This window comes from Caretta caretta, chromosome 1 (genome assembly GCF_965140235.1).
Source record: "Caretta caretta isolate rCarCar2 chromosome 1, rCarCar1.hap1, whole genome shotgun sequence".
Lineage (NCBI taxonomy): Eukaryota > Metazoa > Chordata > Testudines > Cheloniidae > Caretta > Caretta caretta.
The window spans coordinates 148626232-148650572 of NC_134206.1; the positions used below are offsets into that span (position 1 = coordinate 148626232).

Consider the following 24341-nt stretch of genomic DNA (forward strand, 5'->3'; position numbering starts at 1 on the left):
GACCCCTCAAGCATTTGGGTGGCAGCTCAATTATACATGTGATTACAGATAAACATGGGTCATTCTATTTTGGGAACGCTTTTAACACTAATACGTGGCAGAATCTTAAAATGCTTTAAATGTGCTCTTTATTTATCTATCAAGCCTTCGGTCTTGTCTTGAAGTCTATCATATATGGGTATCTAATAACACATGGGGTGGTGTGATACCAGACTCTGCTGTAGGACAACTTCTACTCCTCCTGGACTTCGCCCCACAAAGGCATCAGGAGCTTAGTGGGAAAAGTACTGGAGGTCCATTTTCCCTCCAAGATATAAGACTCAGACTCCTCCCAAAATATGGACCCACATGCATGGTCATATCCTGAGACATAACCCCCATAACGTGGCTTAATGCTGAACAGATACAAAAGAGTTGTAAATCAATTTGTGTGTCCCTACCTGGGGGTTTGCACTGGTCTTAACTTAATCAATTAAAACCCAACGGGCTGCACACTGTGTCGTTTCTGTAGGCCGAGCTCATTGCACATACTCTGGTTTTCCAGTTTTCACAAAAAATCAATAGGGTTCTGCCCACTGATGCCTAGAACATTCCCTGAAGCTTTGAAATTAATTGGATGCAGTGTTCAAAAGCCATCATGTTACATCTTAACAGACAAATAGAGAAATTCCATCAAGTTGAGTGTAAGGCTCGGCCAATTATTTTAGATAAACTGGCAGTTTGTGCACTGATCAGCCTCTAGATATTTGTATCCCAGCCATGGTAAACAGTACTTTGGCTTTTAAAGAGAGATAGGAGTGGGTGTTTGTGCTTAAGGCCAACTCACATTCCCCATCAAAGACATGGACAAGGGGGGACCTATTCTGTAAAACGGTACTCGTAATCTGATCTGAAGCATGGGAAAATCTAAGGACAATGCACAAGAGGCAAGTTTTAGGGAGAAAGCTGACAACTATCTCAGTAAGAAAAAACAATGAGGTGTCCTTGTGGCACCTTAGAGACTAACAAATTTATCTGGGCATAAGCTTTCGCGGGCTAGAACTCACTTCATCAGATAAAAAAAGATAAAAAATACTCAGAAAAGAAAAAGAGATACTCAGTAGTAATCACATACTGAAACTGAGGGAAACTAAATATGGCTGGTAATTAAAATCATACAGGGATCTCACAGAATGCAAGGTCATCCCATGAGTAAACCTGATGTTCTCTGTTGATATATAAGTAAACTTTTAATTTAGTTAGTATACATAGAGCAAAAGAAGATAATTGGTAGAGAAACTACTGCATATTTTTCTCTTGTTGAATCTCCAGGAGAGGCTTGTAGAACAAAGTGAATTTTATTGACATCATAATGTTCAGATGCGGATTACACTTAAAGAGGATACATTTTTAAAGCAATTCTGTACACAAGAAAATGAACATGCTTTGATGTGATTATCAAAGGGGAATGTACATTTAAAAGCAATGGTGAAATGATTATATCTAGTGTGTACATAATATGCTATAGTGCTGGGAGGCTGGAGCCACATCTGAGAATATTTCAGGGTAATACCATGTGCAAACATTTATCAGCACACGAATTTATTTGTGCAGGATCATCATCATTTTTTCTATATTTCTCTTTTTAGCCTTAATATACCTTTACATACATACACATATAAACTATACTAAACTCATTCTTACACTTAGTTTCCCAAAATTCTGTAAAGGCACAAAACATAAACAGTCTAAGTATAGTTGATTATTTTAAAGCATTTTCATTTTTGACATTTAGAAACAGGACATATCTCCAGCTCTCAAGGCCTTCTATGAGGTAAATATAATCTGACTGGGAAATAAAAACAAACCTCAAAAGACAAAATGTCTTGTATTTTACAGATTTGGTGGATTTGCAGAAAACGAAAACAATCCAAGACTTCTCTCCTTCCCCACCAAGTTTCAAAGATCAAGTAAAAAGGAAGGAGATAAAAGCAATTACTTCAACTGGAAATTTGAGCTCTCTTGCTTATGTCTTGATGCCTTGAGATCCAAAATAATGTTCAATTTCTATTAGTGCCAAATTGAAAGAAACAGTAAAAAAACTCAATAATAACTTTGCTGCATAATTAAATTGGGTTCACAAATGCTGGTGAAATTGTAAGATAAGACTATTTAATGATGGTGTCTTTGTTCTTTGCAGGAATATTGCTTCTCAAATAGTGAGCACAAATAGTTATCCAGACTCCTCAAACAACTCTCTATGGATACAAGTGTGAAGAATGTGCTTAGGTATTTAGTATAGGTGCCACTGCATGTTTGTTAAAACATCTGGATCTCAGAAAATCTTCATTTGCCCTCAAGTAAACACTTATATAAAGACAAACTGTACCATAAACATACCATAAGACAGTATGAGAAAGAAGGAATTGTGTGCCAGTATAAATATAATCGTATGGTAGGGCAGTTCTTAAAAGTTTATAAAAGAAACAGGTTTCAGAGTAACGTTTCCACGGTATGCATCCGATGAAGTGAGCTGTAGCTCACGAAAGCTCATGCTCAAATAAATTGGTTAGTCTCTAAGGTGCCACAAGTACTCCTTTTCTTTTTATAAAAGAAACAGTTGTCCTGCAATAGCTAGTCTAACAAATTGAGAATTTCTAAAAAATGTGGAAGCAGCAGCACAATATGAGATTAATCCAGCATCTAGTTTTCTCTATTATTTTGAATGGACAGAAGATAAACAGAAGAAAAAGCTTTTATGAACACTGGGAGTGAAATCCCGGTCCAATTGAAATCAGTAGGAGTTATGCTATTGACATCAGTGGAGCCAGGTTCTCACCCAGGTAGTTAACATTTCTGAAATCTAAGAACCTATTTCTGATCACACTTAACAGAGTTACCCAGGTGTGGAATTAGGTAAACAAAATCCAAATCTGGCCCAAAGTGTTTTAGGTTCCATATGTTCAGGCACAAAAGTGTCTCAGTTACGCTTATATATTCAAGCTGTCCGGTGAGAACCATGTAATTCATAAACAGTTTCTTGAAGTGGATTTCCCATGGGAAATCAACACTTTAGAAAGGTCTATAGAATCAATAGAATGGTACAGGGTCAGAATAGACTCCCATTTGTAATGGAAAAGCCCATCAATGTTTAGTTCTTATCCCACTCTTGAAACTCTCTATAAAATTTAGGACTGATGCAAAACATAAACCTTAACAAGTCTATACTATACAAAGATTAAATAAGTTTGTATAGTTCCAAGTAAGAAGCACAGCAGATTCATGGCTAGATGCAACTTATTGGAACATATTTGTATTTGGCGTTTACATATTCAGAAATAGTCTGGCAACTACAAATAGTATATTTTTAAAAAAAAGAAAGAAAAAGATGGGAATAGTATATTGCTATCCTGCACATTTTCAGGGGATGAAACTGGGGGAGAGGAATCATATTAAGAATGGATATTTATATTTCTAATCTCTAAGAATTTCATTACTAATTCTTTATTACTATTTTAATATTGGCAAAACATTCCAAATTATACGAGTTTAGAAACATTGTGTGGGCTTGTAGGGATTTGGCAATTCTTCTCCCATCTTTCATTATGCTGCCAGAATTTTCAGTTACTGTCGAAAGTGTTCATTAATGCAAGACTTTCAAGGATTAACTCTGTGCATTAGTGAAACCTCTCATTTTAACTCACCCCTCCCTCAGCCCCATAGTGAATATGCTTAAAGATACTGAGGTTTGACACAGTTCCAAAGAGCATGTGAACACAGATCCCAGGCTGAAACAGAAGAGACAGTAGAAACATGTCTGCAACTATACCAGAAATTAAACTCTGTCTACAACTAAAAGTGAATGAATAAAATTAAAATATTACACAACAGTTTCACATGGCATTTAAAACTGTTTAATTTGTGTTTGATTGGTCTAATAAGGAAACTATGATCCATAATAAAGTAGGTAACTAGCCAATGTGAATACACAGCCAAGAATGACACAGGGTAGGTGTATACTGTATTCCGAGGTGTGATTGCAGCCCGTGTAGGCATACACACATTAGCTTTAATTTAGCTAGTGTGGCTAAAACTAGCGATGAAGATGGGGTGGTGGTGGTACAGGTTTCAGTGTGGGTTGTACAAGCCCACCCAGGACCTTGGGTTCATACTCATGTTTAAGATTAATGCCACTATAGAATGCTCTAGACATTAACAGACCTATAAAGCACTGGTGAGACGTTCTCAGGCACTTCGGTAATGAGGGTGGCAAAAATTCCTATCTTAGCCTGTTTATTTAGGTAACATTTAGAAATTGTTAACTTAGGATCAGATTTATACTTTTGTCTTAACTTTGTCTGAGGCAGGTTTGAGTGGTACAAAACTGAAAAATAGAGGCAATGATTCTGGTTCAAAGTGTTCATGTAGTTGACAGACTTTTGTTCATGAAATATTTTCTTTTTTCTAAAAGTTGCCAAACAGGTTTGCCCTTTTGGCAGAAGAGACGAGAAGAAAGTCTATAAAGCACAGGCATATACTTACAGCAGAGCGCTTTCTGCAGTCTTCGAAGTTTCATGGCAGTTCTGTAAGCCGAGAATCTGACATTGTTCAGGTCAGCTACAAGGGGAAAGTTAAAAAAAGAAAGGATCACTGCTTCACCAGAAAAGCATATGGCTTCAAAGACCAGCTAACAAATCAGGTTATAAACCTAAATCAAGAAAATACCCACTGGTTTATGTGTGAAAAATTACAAGTATGGGGAGGGGGGAAATCTGTTAAAAATTAGTTTTCTAATGCAATAATCAATATGATCAATAATTATCAACAGTCATTTAACAGAGTATTGTCTTGCTCTGGGTGCAATGATATTTTGAATTCCGTGGCACCTAAAACATCATAATCATCAAAAATGGCATTTCATGTTATTGTGAAGATACCATATCTTCTAAGGTTATGCCCAATTTAAGAGAGTTAAGAATCTTAAACTCCTCCCTCTCTGCTTTATATATGCCCTGTAAGGGCAGCTGGAAGAGAGATTTCTTCACAGATAAAACTGGTAGGCTACTGCTAGGCTCTCCACATGGGAACCAGCAACAGGATACAATCCAGTTTTGTAATGTACAGAAGTTAGTCAGTTTCACTTAGTGCTGTGTTTAAGAAAGTGTAGGCCATGCTCCAAGATCCAAAAGGTTCTTCCCAAGTCTACTCCTCCTTTGATTTATCTAGAGAGGTAGCTTTTCAGGTGCTCTTTTGAAGTTGTAATGAGCTGACTGGCTCCTACTATTCACAGGCAGACAGGAGTGAGAGTGGCCAAGAAACATATTATGTAACAAGGCTGTAACAATGCTGTTATTCCAGCCCTATCATTTAAAGATATATTATCATGGCGAACAAAACCAAAATATTTGTAATTTCCTACTGAACCTGAACAGAGTTGAAAAACTATTTCTAAAATCAGGGCAGCACAGACAAAATCTCTGCTGGGCTACAGACCAAACCAGTTACATGGGGAAGGGGATGTAACAATAGTATATTTTACAACCATTAGTTAAGCCTCTCAGCAACTTGTGATATTGGCAAAGGCTATGCAAGGATGATTCAACAGTGAAATGCAGCTATTTTTGGGTTAAAGCACAACAGCTATTTAACAGCCTAAGGAGGTTTGGGACAAGAAATAATACCATGTAAAACTAAAACCAAAGGGGCAATATTACGCAGATATAATACAATTAATCAAACTGGAAGAAATCTGTGTTAATACCCTTATTCAGGAAAATTGCCACTGAATTATTAATGATCAGATAGTAGTCTTCCGATTCATATCCTATAGACACTGCCACTGGTGGTAGGTAACAGAGCATTGTTAAATGGAAAGAGCAATATAGACTGAAGGATAGAAACTATCTAACCCTGGCTCTGATCCAACTTGCTGGTGGTCTTGGGCAAATCACTTAATTTCTCAAATCAAAATTTTAATTACAGAAGCTTGAGATCTGGATGCAAATATGTGCACACTATGTGATTGTGATGACGAGCAAAGGTATTTAACAAGTTAACTGCAGCTGCAATCCTGGTAAATCCATCAGATAACCTAGGTGTGCTACAGCATTCACGTTTTTTGTGCAGGCAAAAGGGGCCTATGCTTTTTCAGGATGATGCCCTCAATCTCAATTTCCCCACAGAGACATGATGAGGCCAAATAAGTGCTTTGAAGGTGTAAACTGATACATACGTGCAAAGAGTTACTCACAAAGTGGAATCTCAGGTCTATATATCCATCCATCTAATCCACTTTAGAATGCTACTGATGTTTGAGTACTATCCCAATTACATAATATATTTTCATTAAGCTATTTTGTGAGAGTATTTTGAGGTTTGCTTATTTGATAGATGGTATCTAACTTCTACCTAAGTATGCAAAATGCTCTACCCAAAGCATCTGCCTTGTAGAGGAGACTGGCGGCTTTCATCATTGTGTATTTGCGGATTTCCTTCTCTCTACACAATTCTGTGCACCTTTCTAATGGCACCTCTCTCGTGTATTGTTCCTGCCAACTCTAACTCTCTATAATACTGACAGGTCCATAAACCTTAATGTAGTTTGGAATAAATTGTGTATTTAAATAAAGTAACTTAATCAATCTTGAAGGCAAATTAATAACGTTCTCCTTTGCCACGCTACTGAGATTTCAATTTCACTTTGTACACTTGTTTACTCCTTTGTTGGAAATCTGCACTTCTATTCTGAAAAAACACCTTGTAATTTTAGGACAAGAAGGGGCAAACGTTCTTTGTTAGAAGTGAGATGGGGGAAGAGTGAGCAGTGTGGAGGGTAACAAAAACAAGGCTTTGGCTAGCATTTGACCAGAGGACTAAACAGTCATTAAATGCCAGTTGCACAGGGTGATGAAGTTTCTCTGCTTATGATTTACATTTTATATACACATTGCAGTCCTACTGCTGTGGAGTCTATGAAGTCACTTATGTTTTCCATCCATTTTTCTGCAAACACAATAGAATACTGTATTTCCATTCACCCAAGAGATGCTGCTTGCTGAGCATCTGAACCTACAAAGCATAAAATACAGAAATGGAATACAAGTGATGGTGGTGCAGGGAGAAGCTGTAAAGTCTGGAAGGAAGTTAGATGAACTGGAAAGAACAGTAGTTATTTTGTATCAATATATCAATGTATGGTGTTGTGAAACCTTGTTACCCCGTTGCTCTGATCTTAACATACTGCCTCTATTCTCTTAGTGGAAGGTTATCTAGAAATTAACGAATAACTGATCTTTCAGTTCCAAAAACCAAGGGGAAACAGATTTGAGTTGAACCAAAAATTTCAAAACATTTAGGTGACCTGAAAAAGTTGACCAAAATTTTGTTTTTAGTCACCTGAAACGTTCTCCCGTCCCCCGGAACTTTTTATAAATAGAAGCAAAGGAAATGTAGGGCTAGAGCAGGGATTGGCAACCTTTGGCACGTGGCCTGCCAGGGTAAGATCCCTGGCGGGCCGGGCCGGTTTGTTTACCTGCTGCATCCACAGGTTTGGCTAATCGCAGCTCCCACTGGCCACGGTTCACCACTCCAGGCCAATGGGGGCTGCCGAAAGCGGCGCGGACTGAGGGATGTGCTGGCCGCTGCTTTCCGCAGCCCACATTGGCCTGGAGCGGCGAACCGCGGCCAGTGGGAGCTGCGATGGGCTGAACCTGCGGATGTGGCAGGTAAACAAAGCGGCCCGGCCCACCAGGGGGCTTACCCTGGTGGGCCGCGTGCCAAAGGTTGCCAATCCCTGGGCTAGAGTCACAAAGCAGCAGCAAGAGGACTCCTATATTGCAGGACAGTGCCCCATTCGCAGGGTTATGAAATATTCTAGTATAGGTGTCTCTCAGGCTCTCCTGCTAAAGGGTGTTCCACTGTGTCTAAATAATTAAATAATTATTGGATCAGCAACATGAACTTGGGTAAACATGCCTGTCCTATGAGTGCACTAACCACCAGGCTAGAGAGGCACTCTGATGGTGTGCTAATGACTATTCAAGTATTTTATACACTGCAGAATAGCTCAACAAGAGAGACTGTTGGAAACCCACACTAGAATAGCCCATAGCCCAGCAGCTAGAACTCTCTCCTCTAGCATAGGAGACCCTTCTCAAATCCCTTCTCCACAACGGGCAGAGAGGAGAATTGAACTGAGGTCTCCATCAGGCTAAAGATTATAAGGGAGTCACGACTGCTGCCGCCACCACCAGCCTCCTGTTCAATGTCTTGGCTTGTTAATATTGAGTGGGCTATAATATGGAGCTGGAGGACACTTGATGGTAACAGCCAGGCACTCAGTTTTATCTGAATCCACAACCAGACCAGGGTATACTGCTTCTTGCCCCACCAGACTGGCCATCAGCTGCAGCGATTCACCAAACTGAGCCAACAAGACCAACCCATCTGCATATTCAAGATCTGAAAGCAGAATGGCATTCAGCTCAGTGCTCAGACAACAGCTGCTATTCAAACAACAAAAGATTAGGCGGCTCCACAGGGTAGTTTATTGGCACTTAACAACTGGAGGACTAGAGTTCAAATTCCAAGTTAGATCATAGGGGAAAACATGTTCTTCCTTTGAGATGATGCGTTTGTTGCTTCTTGCACAACAAAGGTAGCTAGACCTGTCAGTTAGCAGAAACCTGCATCTATGGATCTGCTTGGCAGCTTTCTCAAGATGTGTCTGGCCCTATTCAGAGGCTATTGTGTACCTTACAGCTCCTCTTTCTTTATCATTGTCTTTATCTCTGGGATTTCCAGCAGTGATTTTCTTTTATCTTCTGTCCTTTCTCTACCTTTTTTCTCTTCTCTTTTGGTGAAATTCCTGTAGTTTTTCCTCGCTTGGGGCTCTGCTGCAGGTGGTGAATCACTGGGACCAAAATGCCCTTGCTGCTAGAAGCTGATCCAGTTTAACAAAGCTCCAAGCTTGAAAAGAAGAAAGTCAGGGGAGCAGTCTTGCCTCCTTAAATAGCTTCAGCACTGGCAGCAGTTGAAGTAACTGACAGCAGGCACAGAAAGAGAACAAAACATACTCAGCGGGTGGCTAACTCAAGCATCAGTGCACTTGTGTGTGTGGAGAGGGGAACCGGAGCAGCAATCTACCAAGAGACAACTAAGAGGGGATGTGATAGAGATCTATAAAATTGTGACTGGTGTGAAGAATATGAAGACGACAGAACTAGGGGGTCACCCAATGAAATTAATAGGCAGAAGGTTTAAAACAAACAAAAGGAAGTACTTCTTCACACAACACACAGTCAACCTCTGGAACTTGTCGCCAAGGAATGTTGTGAAGGCCATAAGTGTCTTCAAAAGAAGAATGGGATAAGTTCATAGAGCATAGGTCCATCAATAACCTTAAGCCAAGATGGTCAAGGATGCAACCCTGTGCTCTGGGTGTCCCTAGCTTCTGTTTCCCAGAAGCTGGGAATGGGTGACAGGGGATAGATCACTAACTGATTGCCTGTTCTGTTTATTCCCTTAGAAGCATCTGGTACTGGCTAATGTCAGAAGACAGGATACTGGGCTAGATGGACCATTGGTCTGACCCAGTATGGTCATTCTTATGTTCAAGGGGGTAAGATAATCACTAATGCAAATAAATATACTTCTATGGGCAAGTCAAAGCAGAGTCTTCTTACTCTAAGGGCAAGTCTTCCTACTCAGAAAAAAAGGGTATAAGCTTTATACAGGGTAAAATGGATTTATTTAGGGATTGGACCCCATTGGGAGTTGGGCATCTGAGCGTCAAGGACAGAAAAACTTCCTAAGTTGCTTTTAATTAAGCCTACAGACGTTAGGGGACGTGGTTCAGACCTGGGTCTGGGTTTGCAGCAGGCTAGCGGGTCTGGCTCAAACCAGGCAGGGCACTGAAGTCCTAAGCTGACAGGGCAGGAAAGCAGGAGCAGAAGTAGTCTTGGAACATCACGTGGCAACCCCCCAGAGGGTTTCTGTGACCCAACCCGTCACAAACATTTTCAGTCCAGAGAGGGATAAACCTTCTCCAAGGGAGATGCATTCATTTCATGATTATGTTACAGAAGCGTAGATGCTAACTCCATGGGTGCTCTGGGGCTGGAGAAAAAAAAAAAAAAAAAAAGGTGGGTGCTCAGCAGCCACCAGCCACCTGCTGATCAGTTTCTTCCCCTCCCCCAGCGCCTGCCACCCACCACTGATCAGCTGTTTGGCAGCGGGTGGGAGGTGCTGGGGGGAGAGGGCGGAGCAGGGCGGGACGAGGCAGAGTCTCGGGGAGGGGATTCTGTGATCCTTGCAAGTTTCCACCTCAGCTTTACTGTTCAACTGAAGCTTTCCTTTGCCTAGCTAAAAGAATTCAAGAAGCTGTTGATGAACATTAAAAGATCCCTGGCAAACATTAAACAGGACTTCAATAGTTTCTTCCTGTGCTACACACTATCACAGGTGCCATAAGATTCTCCATCAGCTCCATGGCAACAAATGCAGTAGCCAGATTCCCAGATCAAATGTCTTCCTCCAGGTTCAGTAACTGACAACAAGCTATGCAACAAGAAGTGGTGTTCCTTTCATACGTAAAACTTTAATCAAAGGGATTCCAGACCCTTTAGAAGAAGATCTTGACAACACAAATATCAGATAAGGAAGACCTTCTCAGCACCTTAAAGCATCAAGCAATTTGCATGCCTATATGCTAGTGACCAAGAACTACCACCCAATTAGTGGATATCCTATGTGGGAAAGAGTATGGCCCTCCAGAGGGTCCTTGGAATTACAAAATATGCAATCAAATTAGAAAAATTCAGAACAAATTCATCTTATTTTTCTCTGCCTCTATGTTTTCAGTTTTTGTACTGAAAAAACGCAAATGAATTGTATAAATTGCCATATGATAAGCTGGAGCTTTTGATACCCAGCAAAGTGGAGTGAGATGGAAGTATGGAATAAACACACAAAATAGGTGTCTCTGGTAAAATAATCTTTAGTGAAACAGATAAATATTAAAATGTAAATGATTATCATTAGGTTCTGTAATCAATACCCTATTGAGATGAGTGGGAACGTGCACGCCTCCTTTAGAGTTACCTGTTTCTGGCTATACCTTTGCAACCCTAAAGGTTAGAAATACAGTTTTTGTTTTAGAGTAACAGCCGTGTTAGTCTGTATTCGCAAAAAGAAAAGGAGTACTTGTAGCACCTTAGAGACTAACCAATTTATTTGAGCATGAGCTTTCGTGAGCTACAGCTCACTTCATCAGATGCATTCCACGGTATGCATCTGAGGAAGTGAGCTGTAGCTCACGAAAGCTCATGCTCAAATAAATTGGTTAGTCTCTAAGGTGCTACAAGTACTCCTTTAGTTTTTGTTTTGTTTTTTTTTAAATGAAAGCTTAGATTCTGTAGCACAATTCTGCTACAAACTCCATTGCAGCAGTCATAAAACACATGGAATCAATCTCTAACTTGAAAAAGTTGAGCTGCACGACCAGCTGTATCTTCAATGCATTTGCAGTCTTGTTGCTTCTACTGTAATTTTTCAACTGCAATAATTACATACAACATGAGTTTGAGTGAATCTTTTTGGCAGTGAATGGTCAGCTGAAGGTCTTTTAATTGTAAGGTGACTAGCATTGAAAATTTGAGCCACCTGCTTGAATTAACAGTAACATAACAACATCAAGATGCAGACTAAGACAGACAGAAATTGGCCTCTTAGGGATACTATTAAAAATCCATTTTTTTTCAGGTTTAACTGCAGTTTCCATATATGGATTTGAGGGAGGGTGGGAAATTTTTTTGATTTAACACTAAAACCAGATTCCTTACATACATATACCTTACTGTATGGAAAGAAAAACATGTAATTTTTTTAAAAAGATGACTGATAAAGAATGACTCCAATAACAGATGAAATGTCTGACAGGGAGGAATGTTTCACATCTATGGTCTGGACACTATACTCTGGTGAAAATGTTGTTACATAACTGCTTTTCAAAGTCTTTCTTGAACAGACCAGTCATTCAACAGTTGCTCCAGCTGTTAAAGAGTGCTGAATGACTGGGATGTTTCATTCAATAATGTACTGTCCTCTGACACAGATTAAGCTGCCTATATGATTAAATGTTTCTGGGATGGTCCAAGCTCTCTCCTGCCAAATTCTGCTCATATAACAAGCTTAGCAGACATTAAAAAAAAACAAAATCTAATTAGAGAGTAACTCAGGAAGCCATTTCAACTTGGGAACCACGGTGTTCTTTAGTTTAAAAGAATGTATGCATTTTAAATTGGTCACAATAAAGCTCATGGACACAATTCAAGTGTCCTTCCTGAAGGACAACAAAACATTACAGTGCTACATGATTCTGCGGGTACCCAGTGAAATTCCCAGTCCCTGGCTATTATGTAAAAGAAAGCAAAGCAGGAATTTAAATGCTTCAGGTGATAATTAACACACGGAACAAGTTAGCAATTAACTTGTTTTATTGCAGAAACTAAATTCCATGCTGTCAAATCCTCAAATATGACCTGCAATGGTAAACACCAATTGTTTCACCTTCCCTGCCCCTTTTGGGGGATGGGAGAAGGAAAAAAGAAAAAACAACATTTAAAAAACTGGAAGTCTTGTACAATGCCTATGACCTTCTCAAAGAGCTGCGCATAAACAGCCTAAATGGTGCATGTTATCTTGATGAAAAAGGTGTCAATATTTTCTCCAACAATTCCTAGCTAACAGAATTTAGAAAATGTTTGTATTATATTACAATCTCACTACCAGCCAATCAACATCCAGGTTTCACCACACTGTTGAAGTGCTTTCGTTTTGCTAAAGTTTTGTCTCACATAGCTTCAAAATAGTGGGGATTGCCAGATCAGCTGGTAAAGTTAGGCTAAGTCTACACTACGCACCTTACAACGCGCAGCTGTGCTGCTGCAGTAGCACCATTGTAAGGTAAGCAGTGTAGTTACGCTTTGTTGCCAGGAAAGAGCTCTCCTGATGGCAAAATAAAACCACCCCCAACAAGGGGCAGTAGCTTCATTGCTGGGAAAGTGTCTCCCGCTGATGAAGCGCTGTCCACACTCGTGCTCTTCCTCATTAACATTTTTCTCATTCAGGAGATGTTTTTTCACATCCCTGAGCAACAAAAGGTTTAACAACGAAAGTGCAGTGTAGACACAGCCTTATATTTCCTCTTCCTCTCATATTTCTCTCCTTAAAAAAGGTTATAAAAAAATGCAGACAAGGCGAATGGTACATAGAAAAGAAACGAGGCAGGCAGCATTATTTAGCAGTCTGAGCCCGAGTAGAACCCTGTAACTCTTGAGTTCTAATCATAGCTGACACAACTTCCTTTGGTGTTTTGATGACAAGGGAAAATATCATGATTAATAAAGGGAAGTTACTTACCTTATTATAACTAGAGCTCTTTGAGATGTGTGGTCCCTATCAGTATTCCACTGTGGGGTATGCATATGCTGCATGCACCTGAGACCAGGGAATTCTTGCAAATTGTGTCAGTTGGTCCCTACTCTCCTTGTGTACTGTGCTCAGGATATAAGGTGCAGTGCCGACCAACTGCCTCTCCAGTTCCTTCTCTACCCTGAATCCAGTCATGACCCAAAGCAGAGGGGAAGGAGGGTGAGTAGAGGAATACAGATAAGAACCACGTATCTTGAACAACTCCAGTTACAATAAGATAAGTAACTTCACTTTGTTCAAGTGCTGTCCCAATGTGTATTCCACTGTTGGTGATTCACAAGCAATACTCAGAGAGGAGGAGGTACAAGAGCGGAGGCGGTATAAATGCTCACAGAATTACTGTCCCACAGGATGTGTCAGTGGAGAAGGCTTGGACCAAGGCATAACGTCTTGTGGATGGAACTCCCATGTTGCTGCTTTGCAAGTATGAAGCAGGGTACTTATGAAGCAACGCTACTGAGGCTGCCTGTGCTTTTGTGGAGTGAGCCCTTACCTCACATGGGGAAGGAAAATGCGCCAGCTGATAAAGTAGGTGTGACATTATCTGATTAAAATATGACCATATAGATCACTGTTGCAACCACTATTATATATTTGCAACAAATCTTATACAAAATGTGGCATGTAAGGTATCTATGAAAAGGTTATGATTATGCTATTGGTATGCATGTATCATTTTTGTATTTTAAATTATGAATATTGGCTCTATACCTGGATTTCAAATGTTTGCTCTTGGGAGAACACCCACAAGGTAGCTAGCCAGGACATCTTGGAGGGACTATTCAAATTGAGTGGCCCATCAAAAGAACATCTAACTGACAATGGATCATGGGAGATGCCCATCTACACTTAATGGAATTTCCTTCTGTGACTAGGTGAAATGCATGCTCATGTGACTTACCCATGTGACTCCAAACTCCATCTTATTGCTGTAATTTTCCACAGTAAGAACAATGGGTTTCCCTCCACATGGCTGAAGCTATAAAAGGCCCTGAAAACACCTCCATTTTGCCTCTTTCTTGCCCAAACCTCTGGGCTATACTAATGGGAACATTCTAACCGAGGGACTGAGGTCCTTCCAATGATTTGGAAGCAACCAGAGACTTGACTTAAGCCAGCAGTTTATTCCATCACTGCAACAAACCTGAATCAAGAACTTTGCAATTACTGTATATATTTGATTCCTTTAACCAATTTCAATGCTCACCTTTCTTTCTTTTTATGAATAAACCTTTAGATTTTAGATACTAAAGGATTGGCATCAGCATGATTTTTGGGTAAGATCTAAGTTATATATTGACCTGGGTGTGCGGCTAGTCCTTTGGGATCAGAAGAATCTTTCATTTGTTGAGACTGGTTGTAAAGAACCACTCATCTCTGAATCCAGTGTTTTTGATGGTGATATAAGAACTGGAATACCCAAGGAAACTGCTTTTATGACTTCTTGTTAGCCAGTGTGGTGAAACAGGACTTTACTTTTGTGGCTGGTTTGGTATATCTTATGAAAGAATAATCACCAGTTTCGGATTGTGTTTGCCCTATTTCTCAGCAGTTTGTCCTGAATTTGGCATCCTCAGCTATGACAGTAGGATACAGCCAAAGATCCACTTGGAGATTCTCTGAGAGGATATCACTTGTCCTCATACTCTTTCCACTATGACAACAAAGAGTTTAAGTGAGTTTCTGATCGGTTTTGTTCTCTGCAGGTAAAATGCCAATGCTCATCTCAGGTCCAGGAAAAAGAAGTCTCTTCTCCTTGCTAAAGGCATGGGGCTTTGGGAAAAACACAGGTACGTGAACTGACTGGTTTATGTAAAATTCTGAAAGAATCTTAGGGGTGAATTTGGGGTGTAGTCACAGCAAGACTTTATTCTTCTATAATACTTTATTTGGTGAATTGACCATTGGGCCCCCAGTTTCACCCTCCTTTCTGGCTGAAATGACAGCAACAAGGAAAAGTGAGACATTGAACACTAAGCAATTCAAAGGGAGGTGTAGCGAGTGTCAAAAGTACTACATTAAGATCCCAGTGAGGGGCTGGTTTTGTTACTGATGGAAAGGTTCTTATCAAACCCTTTAGGAACCTGGTCATTAAAATAGCTATCTGTTGGCAGATGAGACACGAACCTATAGTGAGCTGAGGAAGAGACCAGTCATCTTGAGATAAGGAGACAGTCCAAAATAGTGGGAATATTTGCTGTCTCTGGTGACATACGGTTTTGCTGGACCCAGACAGAGAAATTTTCCACTTGGCTAGGGAACATTGCCTGGTAGAGTCCTTTCTGCTATTATAAAGAAAGTTGCTTGGAAGGTGAGCAAGCCAATGTTCTAAGGTTTGATATCTACCCAACTACCAAGCTGGGAGATGAAGAGAATCCAGATTGGGATGCTTGACCTTGCATTCTCCTGAGTGATAGATTCATAGATACTAAGGTCAGAAGGGACCATTATGATCATCTAATCTGACCTCCTGCACAATGCAGGCCACAGAATCTCACTCACCCACTCCTGCGAAAAACCTCTCACCTATGTCTGAGCTATTAAAGTCCTCAAATGGTGGTTTAAAGACTTCAAGGAGCAGAGAATCCTCCAACAAGTGACCCGTGCCCCATGCTACAGAGAAGGCGAAAAAACTCCAGGGCCTCTTCCAATCTGCCCTGGAGGAAAATTCCTTCCCAACCCCAAATATGACGATCAGCTAAACCCTGAGCATATGGGCAAGATTCACCAGCCAGATACTACAGAAAATTCTTTCCTGGGTAACTCAGATCCCACCCCATCTAACATCCCATCACAGGCCATTAGGCTTATTTACCATGAATATTTAAAGATCAATTAATTACCAAAATCATGTTATCCCATCATACCATAAACTTATTGAGTTTAATCTTAAAGCCAGATAGATCTTTTGCCCCCACTGCTTCCCTTGGAAGGCTATTCCAAAACTTCACTCCTCTGATGGTTAGAAACCTTCATCTAATTTCAAGTCTAAACTTGCTGGTGGCCAGTTTATATCCATTTGTTTTTGTGTCCACATTGGTACTGAGCTTAAATAATTCCTCTCCCTCTCCGGTATTTATCCCTCTGATATATTTATATAGAGCAATCATATCTCCCCTCAACCTTCTTTTAGTTAGGCTAAACAAGCCAAGCTCCTTGAGTCTCCTTTCATAAGACAAGTTTTCCATTCCTCGGATCATCCTAGTAGCCCTTCTTTATACCTGTTCCAGTTTGAATTCATCCTTCTTAAACATGGGAGACCAGAGCTGCACACAGTATTCCAGGTGAGGTCTCACCAGTGCCTTGTATAATGGTACTAAAACCCCCGTATCCCTACTGGAAATACCTCTCCTGATGCATCCCAAGACCGCATTAGCTTTTTTCACAGCCATATCACATTGGCGGCTCATAGTCATCCTATGATCAACCATTACTCCAAGGTCTTTCTCCTCCTCTGTTACTTCTAATTGATGCGTCCCTAGCTTATAACTAAAATTCTTGTTATTAAGCCCTAAATGCATAACCCTACACTTCTCACTATTAAATTTCATCCTGTTACTATTACTCCAGTTTACAAGGTCATCCAGATCCTCCTGTATGATATCCCAGTCCTTCTCTAAATTGGCAATACCTCCCAGCTTTGTACCATTCGCAAACTTTATTAGCACACTTCCACTTTTTGTGCCGAGGTCAGTAAGAAAGATTAAATAAGATTGGTCCCAAAACTGATCCTTGAGGAACTCCACTGGTAACCTCCCTCCAGCCTGACAGTTCACCTTTCAGTAGGACCCGCTGTAGTCTCCCCTTTAACCAATTCCTTATCCACCTTTCAATGTTCATATTGATCCCCATCTTTTCCAATTTGACTAATAATTCCCCATGTGGCACGGTATCAAACGCCTTACTGAAATCTAGGTAAATTAGATCCACTGCGTTTCCTTTGTCTAAAAAAATCTGTTACTTTCTCAAAGAAGGAGATCAGGTTGGTTTGGCACGATCTACCTTTTGTAAAACCATGTTGTATTTTGTCCCATTTACCATTGACTTCAATGTCCTTAACTACTTTCTCCTTCAAAATTTTTTCCAAGACCTTGCATACTACAGATGTCAAACTAACAGGCCTGTAGTTACCCGGATCACTTTTTCCCCCCTTTCTTAAAAATAGGAACTATGTTAGCAATTCTCCAATCATACGGTACAACCCCTGAGTTTACAGATTCATTAAAAATTCTTGCTAATGGCTTTGCAATTTCGGGTGCCAATTCCTTTAATATTCTTGGATGAAGATTATCTGGGCCCCCCGATTTAGTCCCATTAAGCTGTTTGAGTTTTGCTTCTACCTCAGATATGGTAATATCTACCTCCATATCCTCATTCCTATTTGTCATGCTACCATTATCCCTAAGATCCTCTTTAGCCTTATTAAAGGCTGAGGCAAAGTATTTGTTTAGATATTGGGCCATGCCTAGATTATCCTTGACCTCCTCAGTGTTTAGTGATCCCACTTCTTCTTTGTTTTCTTCTTATTTATATGGCTATAGAACCTTTTACTATTGGTTTTAATTCCCTTTGCAAGGTCCAACTCTACTTGACTTTTAGCCTGTCTCACTTTATCCCTACATGTTCTGACCTCATTAAAGTAGCTTTCCTTGCTGATCCCTCCCATCTTCCACTCCTTGAATGCTTTCTGCTTTTTCTTAATCATCTCTCTGAGATGCTTGCTCATCCAGCTTGGTCTACAACTCCCGCCTATGAATTTTTTCCCCTTTCTTAGGATGCAGGCTTCTGATAACTTCTGCAGCTTTGATTTAAAGTAATCCCAGGCCTCCTCTACCTTTAGATCCATAAGTTCTTCAGTCCAATCCACTTCCCTAACTAATTTCCTTAATTTTTGAAAGTCAGCCCTTTTGAAATCAAAAACCCTAGTTGCAGATTTATTTTTGCGAATCCTTCCGTTCAGTTTGAACTGAATTAGCTCATGATCACTTGAACCAAGATTATCCCCTACAACCATTTCTTCTATGAGGTCCTCACTACTCACCAAAACCAAATCTAAAATGGCATCCCCTCTAGTCGATTCAGCAACTACTTGATGAAGGAATCCATCAGCTATCGCATCTAGGAAAATCTGATATTAATAAATATTAATACATAAATATTATTATTACTAGCACTCGCCCTCCAGTCTATATCTGGGAAGTTAAAGTCTCCCATGATCACGCTGTTTCCATTAGTATTTACTTTATTAAAAACATTAAAAAGGGTTCTATCCATATCCAAATTAGATCCCGGCGATCTATAGCACCCCCCAAGCATTATCCAGGGGAGGCTCTAATAGTTTTCTTCCCCAATGTAATTTTTGCCCAGACGGACTTGGTCTTATCCATTCCATCGCTTCTTATTTCTTTACATTCTACCTCATCATTGATATACAATGCTACTCCACCACCTTTACCTTTATTTCGGTCTTTCCTAAACAGCACATACCCTTCAATACCTGTAGTCCAGTCATGACTACTATTCCACCATGTTTCTGTTACCCCTATAATATCTGGTTTCACTTCCTGCACCAGTAGCTCTAGTTCCTCCATTTTGTTACCTAGGCTCCTCGCATTGGTGTACAAACATCTTAATTTTTGCTGTTTGGCCTCGTTCACATTCTGTACCCTATTAGGCACGGTCATTCTACAGCCAATATAACCTATTAGACTGGTATCCACACCGTCCTTCCTCCTTATATACATTCTCCTACCCACGGCTGTATCCTTTCTTACTTTGTTTTCTTCCCTCTCAATGCTAAAATCCGGCGTGGAGATTACCTGGACATCTCCCAACCATCTCCCCCAAATTCCTAGTTTAAAGCTCTCTTAATCAGTTGTGCCAGCCTCCATCCTAGAAGTCTATTTCCTTCCCTACTCAGATGAAGTCCACCATCCCGAGAGAACTGTCCTCTGTCCATGAATGCCTCCCAGTGGCCATACATCCCAAAGCCCTCCTTATAGCACCACTGCCTAAGCCATCTGTTGATAGTCATAATCTTGTCACACCTTTGTTGCCCTTCTCTAGGAACAGGCAGAATCCCACTAAAGATCACCTGAGCCTCGATTTCCTTAAGCATCTTCCCCAGCCTAGCATAGTCTCCCTTAATACTTTCCAGCGAGAATCTAGCCATATCATTTGTTCCCACATGAAGGATAACTAGGGGATTCTTTCCTGCTCCCTTTAGGATCCTTTTCAACCTCAGGTCTACATCCCATATCTTAGCACTTGGAAGACAGCACACCCTTCTATTCTCTGGATCAGCTCTGGTTACAGGCCTGTCTATTCTTCTCAGTAAAGAGTCCCCGATCACATAGACCTGCCTTTTCCTGGTGATGGTGCTATTCTCCAGTCTATCCCCTGTTCCCTCTGGCTGCAAGTTCCTTCCATTCCTATTCTCCCTAGTAATCCTCTTCAACCCATCCTGTATCCTCCTGGGGCTCATATTTGGTGTAGTATCCATTGACTCTTCCCCTTTTCCTGTAGGACTAGCTGCTCTTCTCTTCTTCCTTGCCCTTCCATCCTCAGCGACTACCTGCTGAGCCCCTTCTTCATTTTCCAACTCTGCCAACCTGTTCTTGAGCTCTATTTCTCTTTCACTAGCCCATCTTTTCCTCTGCCTAGTTCTTTTAGTCACACGCTTCCACTGATCGCTTTCCTCATCCAGTCTCCCCTCAGAATTCCCCAGCCCTGATTCCACCTGCAAGTCTGGGCTTTTCCCTTCAGATACCTCGTGTCTTTGCTCCATAATCTGCTCAAACCCCTTCCTAAACTCAACCAGACTTTCCACCTGCATCTCCAAACCTCGGATCTTTTCCTTCATCAGCTCTACCAGACGGCATTTCATGCAGATGAAACTCTTTCCAGGTACCCCCTCTAGGATCATGTACATACTGCAGCTTCCACATCCAGTCATCCTCATTGTGTCTTCCGCTACATGGGTCACTCCCACTGCTGCCTCTGTATCTGTCATAGCCTTCCCACCTAAATCCTGTTAATCTGGGAAACACAAACCACACCCAAACACCAGCACCCACAGCAAAACCAAACCCCACACAAGCACCACAAGACAAACTCCCCTTTCAAACTCCCACTCAAACTCCCCGGTTTACAGCTCTGTTTGCTGGCTCCTGGGCCGCTGCAGCTGTCTGTGCCGCTGCCTGACTGGCTGGCTACCTTTTAGGACCCCAAGTCAGAGAAGCCCCGCCCCCTAATCAGGGCTCAGCTTCTCTCCCAGCACACTGCCCCTACAAGCCTCTACACATACAAATACAAAAACCTTCTCCTCCAACAGAACTCCCAGTCAAGAGATCCAGGAAGGATTGAATGCTGATAGTTGAAGGGGCTGACATTTGTAGAAGACTTGGGAACTAATGGGCCATTTGGGAGGTCAGAGAATCTGAGCCCCACCTCCAAGGTTTCCAAGATTCCACCCACTCTGTGAAACAACATCTCATGGCAGAAGACCAAGGCCAGAACCTCAGAGCTCCCCCATGCAGGTCGAATGCTGTGGAGAGCATTGATGAGTTCATCTACCTAGGCTGCAAGCAGAGTAAAAACAGTCACAGCAAATCAGATGTTCTTTGATGAATAGATCTTGCTGCCTCTCGCATAAAGTCCATATCTCAGCTATGGATGCAAAAACATCTTTGTGCTGAGATAAAGGTTCTATCAAACCTGTATACTACCTGCATTGATATATGGATCAGAAACCTGGACCCCTTTTCAAGCAGACTTAGAGAATCTAGAGGCATTCAATATGCACTGTCAGCACCACATCCTGAGCATAAAGTGGTCTGATTTTGTGCAAAATGTCAATCTCACAGAGAATTGGTCTTCCCCTTCAATCACTCACTATATTCACAAGTGGCATTGCATGCTCTTTGGCCATGTCGCCAGGATGGGCAAAAACTCCCCAGCACAATGTGCTCTCAAATTTCCATTGACATACGAAGGGGTGCAAGCCCTGACCAATGGGGCCACCCTACAGATTCATACATTCACAGGATTGAGTCAGATCTGGAAATTTCACTTCACAAAGCCTGGTGCTGCACAATGCCATCAACCATAGTCACTCTCCCTGGCACAATGGTCCTGAATATCCTGTGTGGGTTTGATAATGACGATGATGGAGGAGAGGTTCTACCTCTCAAAGGAGGATCTCCTAGTGAGAACAATCCCTGAAGAGGGATGGCAGTTTTGATGGGGAGAAAAACTTGGTGGTATATTTGGAACGGATGATATCCAGCACCTACTTGTCCATTGCTATTGTCCTCCGATTGTGGGAAAATTGTGCTAGGTGGGAACCAAAGCAGACCTTGGAATAACTGATTTTCAGCTCCTGAGCATTCCATCAAAAGTGTCTTTTGGCTGGGGATGAGGCTGGGTAGCTATAGTTGACGTGGAAGGAACGCAGCTTGTAAGAGCACTTGTAAGAAAGGTTGTGGTAAAGGCCTCAGTTTGTAAGGCTGCTTACTGTATTTCTGCTTTGGAGCCGGAGTACACAGGGAGCAAACAATTGCCCTAGAGTCTTTCAGTGAGTGCAAAGAGTTGTCCATCTTATGGTTGAGAAGATTAGTCTCATCAAAGGTCAAGTCCTCCATGGTATTTTGGATCTCCCCGAAGAGAGCACCACACTTCCTGGAGCATCACTATAGCAGTCACCACTGACCTTGATGTCATACCGGCTGCCTCGACCACAGCTTTTAACCAGGTTCTGACCAGTAGTTAGCCCTCATCAGTGAGTTCTTAATATTGAGACCTGTCCTCCCAGGGGAATTTGTCCTTAAAATCCAGGAACTTTGAATAATTCAGAAAATTGAAAACTATTAGGAGAGCCTGATAGTTTGATATTCTCAATTGGAGGCTGGTTTATGTGAAAACATTCCTCCTCATAACATCCAAATGTTTGGCTTCCTTATCTGCAGAGATGGCCCTTTGGTGTCACCTGGATCTTTCTGATGCTGCTTGGACAACCAAGGAGTTAGCGGCAGAATGGGTGAACAAGCGCATCACTCCCTTTGCTGGGACAAAGTACAGTTTTTCTGCCCCCTTGAAGGTACAGGCGCATATTGCCAGCATATGCCTTACTGCCTTTGCTGGTTCCAGTATGGCTCCATTCACTGGGAGTGCTACTTGGCTAGATCACATGGGATGTAAGACATTCAGGAGCTTGGGAGCCCTTCTGCTCCTCTCTGTAGCAGCTCCTGGAATTGCCTGTGGTCATCTGGAGATGGCGAGGCTGGAGCAACCATCTCATTGGGTGAGGAAGATGATACACCTGGTGGTACCAGCAGATCTGGTTCTTCTTCTTCTTCTTCCATAGACTTAGGGTGAGGTTGTGTTGACCTCTTGCGGGGGTGGAGAGTACTTTAAGTACCATGACCATGGGTCTCATGGGTCCAATTAAGGCCAGTATAAGGGGGTTGAAAACAGGTTGCAGTGGTCGCCAAGGCATTGAGTACCACCAGTCCTTAGGAGGAGGTTGCTGCTTGAGTGAACGAGGCTGGTTCTTGATCCCCTCTCTGGCCTGATCTCCCTAGGCAAGAGCGAAGGTGGTAGTTCCACAAGTATATCTGACTCTCCCGATGATGCAGAAGTTGGATCCAGCTCCATCTGCAGTGCCATCAGTACAGCTGATGGAAAGCTATGGCTACAGGATGCGATAGGAGATGGAATTCCTGAATCCCTGGCTCCTCTTGGCCTTAGAATCTCCCCTGTGAGAATTAGTCTCGATAACAGGAGAGATTGTGGATCTCGGAGGGTGAAGATATACTCGACAGCAGTTGTTCTCAAAATGTGGGTCAGGACCTCAAAGTGGGTCACAACCCCATTGTAATGGGGTCGCCAGGGCTGGCATTAGACTTGCTGGGGCCCAGGGCCAAAGCCCGAGCTCAATGCCTGAGGCCAAAGTCAAAGCTCGAGCTCCACTGCCTCGGGTCAAAGCCCAAGGACTTCAGCCCTGGGTGACGGGTTTGGGCTTCCCCCCTCAACCGGAGTGGTGTGGCTTGGGGTTTTTCCCCCTTGCCTATGGTGGTGGGGCTTGGGTGGGCTCAGGTCCCCACTCCGGGAGTCATGTAGTAATTTTTGTAGTCAAAAAGGGGTCACAGTGCAATGAAGTTTGAGAATCCCTGCTCTAGAGTGATGTGAGTCACTGGCCCCTCTGTAAGTTGCATCTTGTTGCCTTATATCTCTGGAATCAGTGTGAGAAGACTTTTAGTAGCTGGTGATTCTCTATGAGAATGAGATGGTAGAGCTGATGAATGAATCTCTCACCAAGTGATTTTTGTCGGTCCTGACAGTTCTTGGTTCTATGGTTCCCAGTGCTACATCTTAGTCAGTACCACAGTTGGTGTAGAGGCTGGTATTGTAGGAGCCTTGCATCTTCTAACGTACCTTCTAATCGTGACCAGGAAGCTTGGGGGGGAGGCTATGTTCTTGAACCCTGGGCACAAAGACTTGCCCGACTTCGACAGTCGGGGAGGGATCCCTCCTCTTAGATCTAGGATAGGATCTGCCTTTATGCTTATGACAGTATCCCCTACTCTTGTGAGAAGGCCTAGATGAAGGCTCCTTAGCCCTGCTCTTTCCTGCTCCTGAGTCAAACACTGTGATAGGAAGTGGACTCCTTGATGACTCTGGACAATGTACAAGGTGGGGAGGGGTGTCTCAAGCCCAGCTCTGATGGGGGACTCAGCACTCCATAAGGTACTTCTGAAGCCAGATTCTTGTGCTTGTTGCATTTGGCTGGATAAAGAGCAGCAGATATTGCATTTAGCAGAGATATGTCCTTCTCCAAGGCAGTACAGGCAACGCTATTGGTTGTCGCTGAC

The 24341-nt window shown here is 41.9% G+C and overlaps 1 protein-coding gene across 18 annotated transcripts in view; it reads right to left on the minus strand.

The window, feature by feature from the left end:
* Positions 1–24341, minus strand: part of DMD (dystrophin) — a 2122534-nt gene that overhangs the window by 72214 nt on the left and 2025979 nt on the right. For all 18 annotated transcript variants that reach the window (XM_075132091.1, XM_048863664.2, XM_048863629.2 and 15 more), the window contains one exon: positions 4522–4596. In XM_075132091.1, the coding sequence (XP_074988192.1) occupies positions 4522–4596 (75 nt within the window). The remainder of the gene's footprint in view (positions 1–4521; positions 4597–24341) is intronic.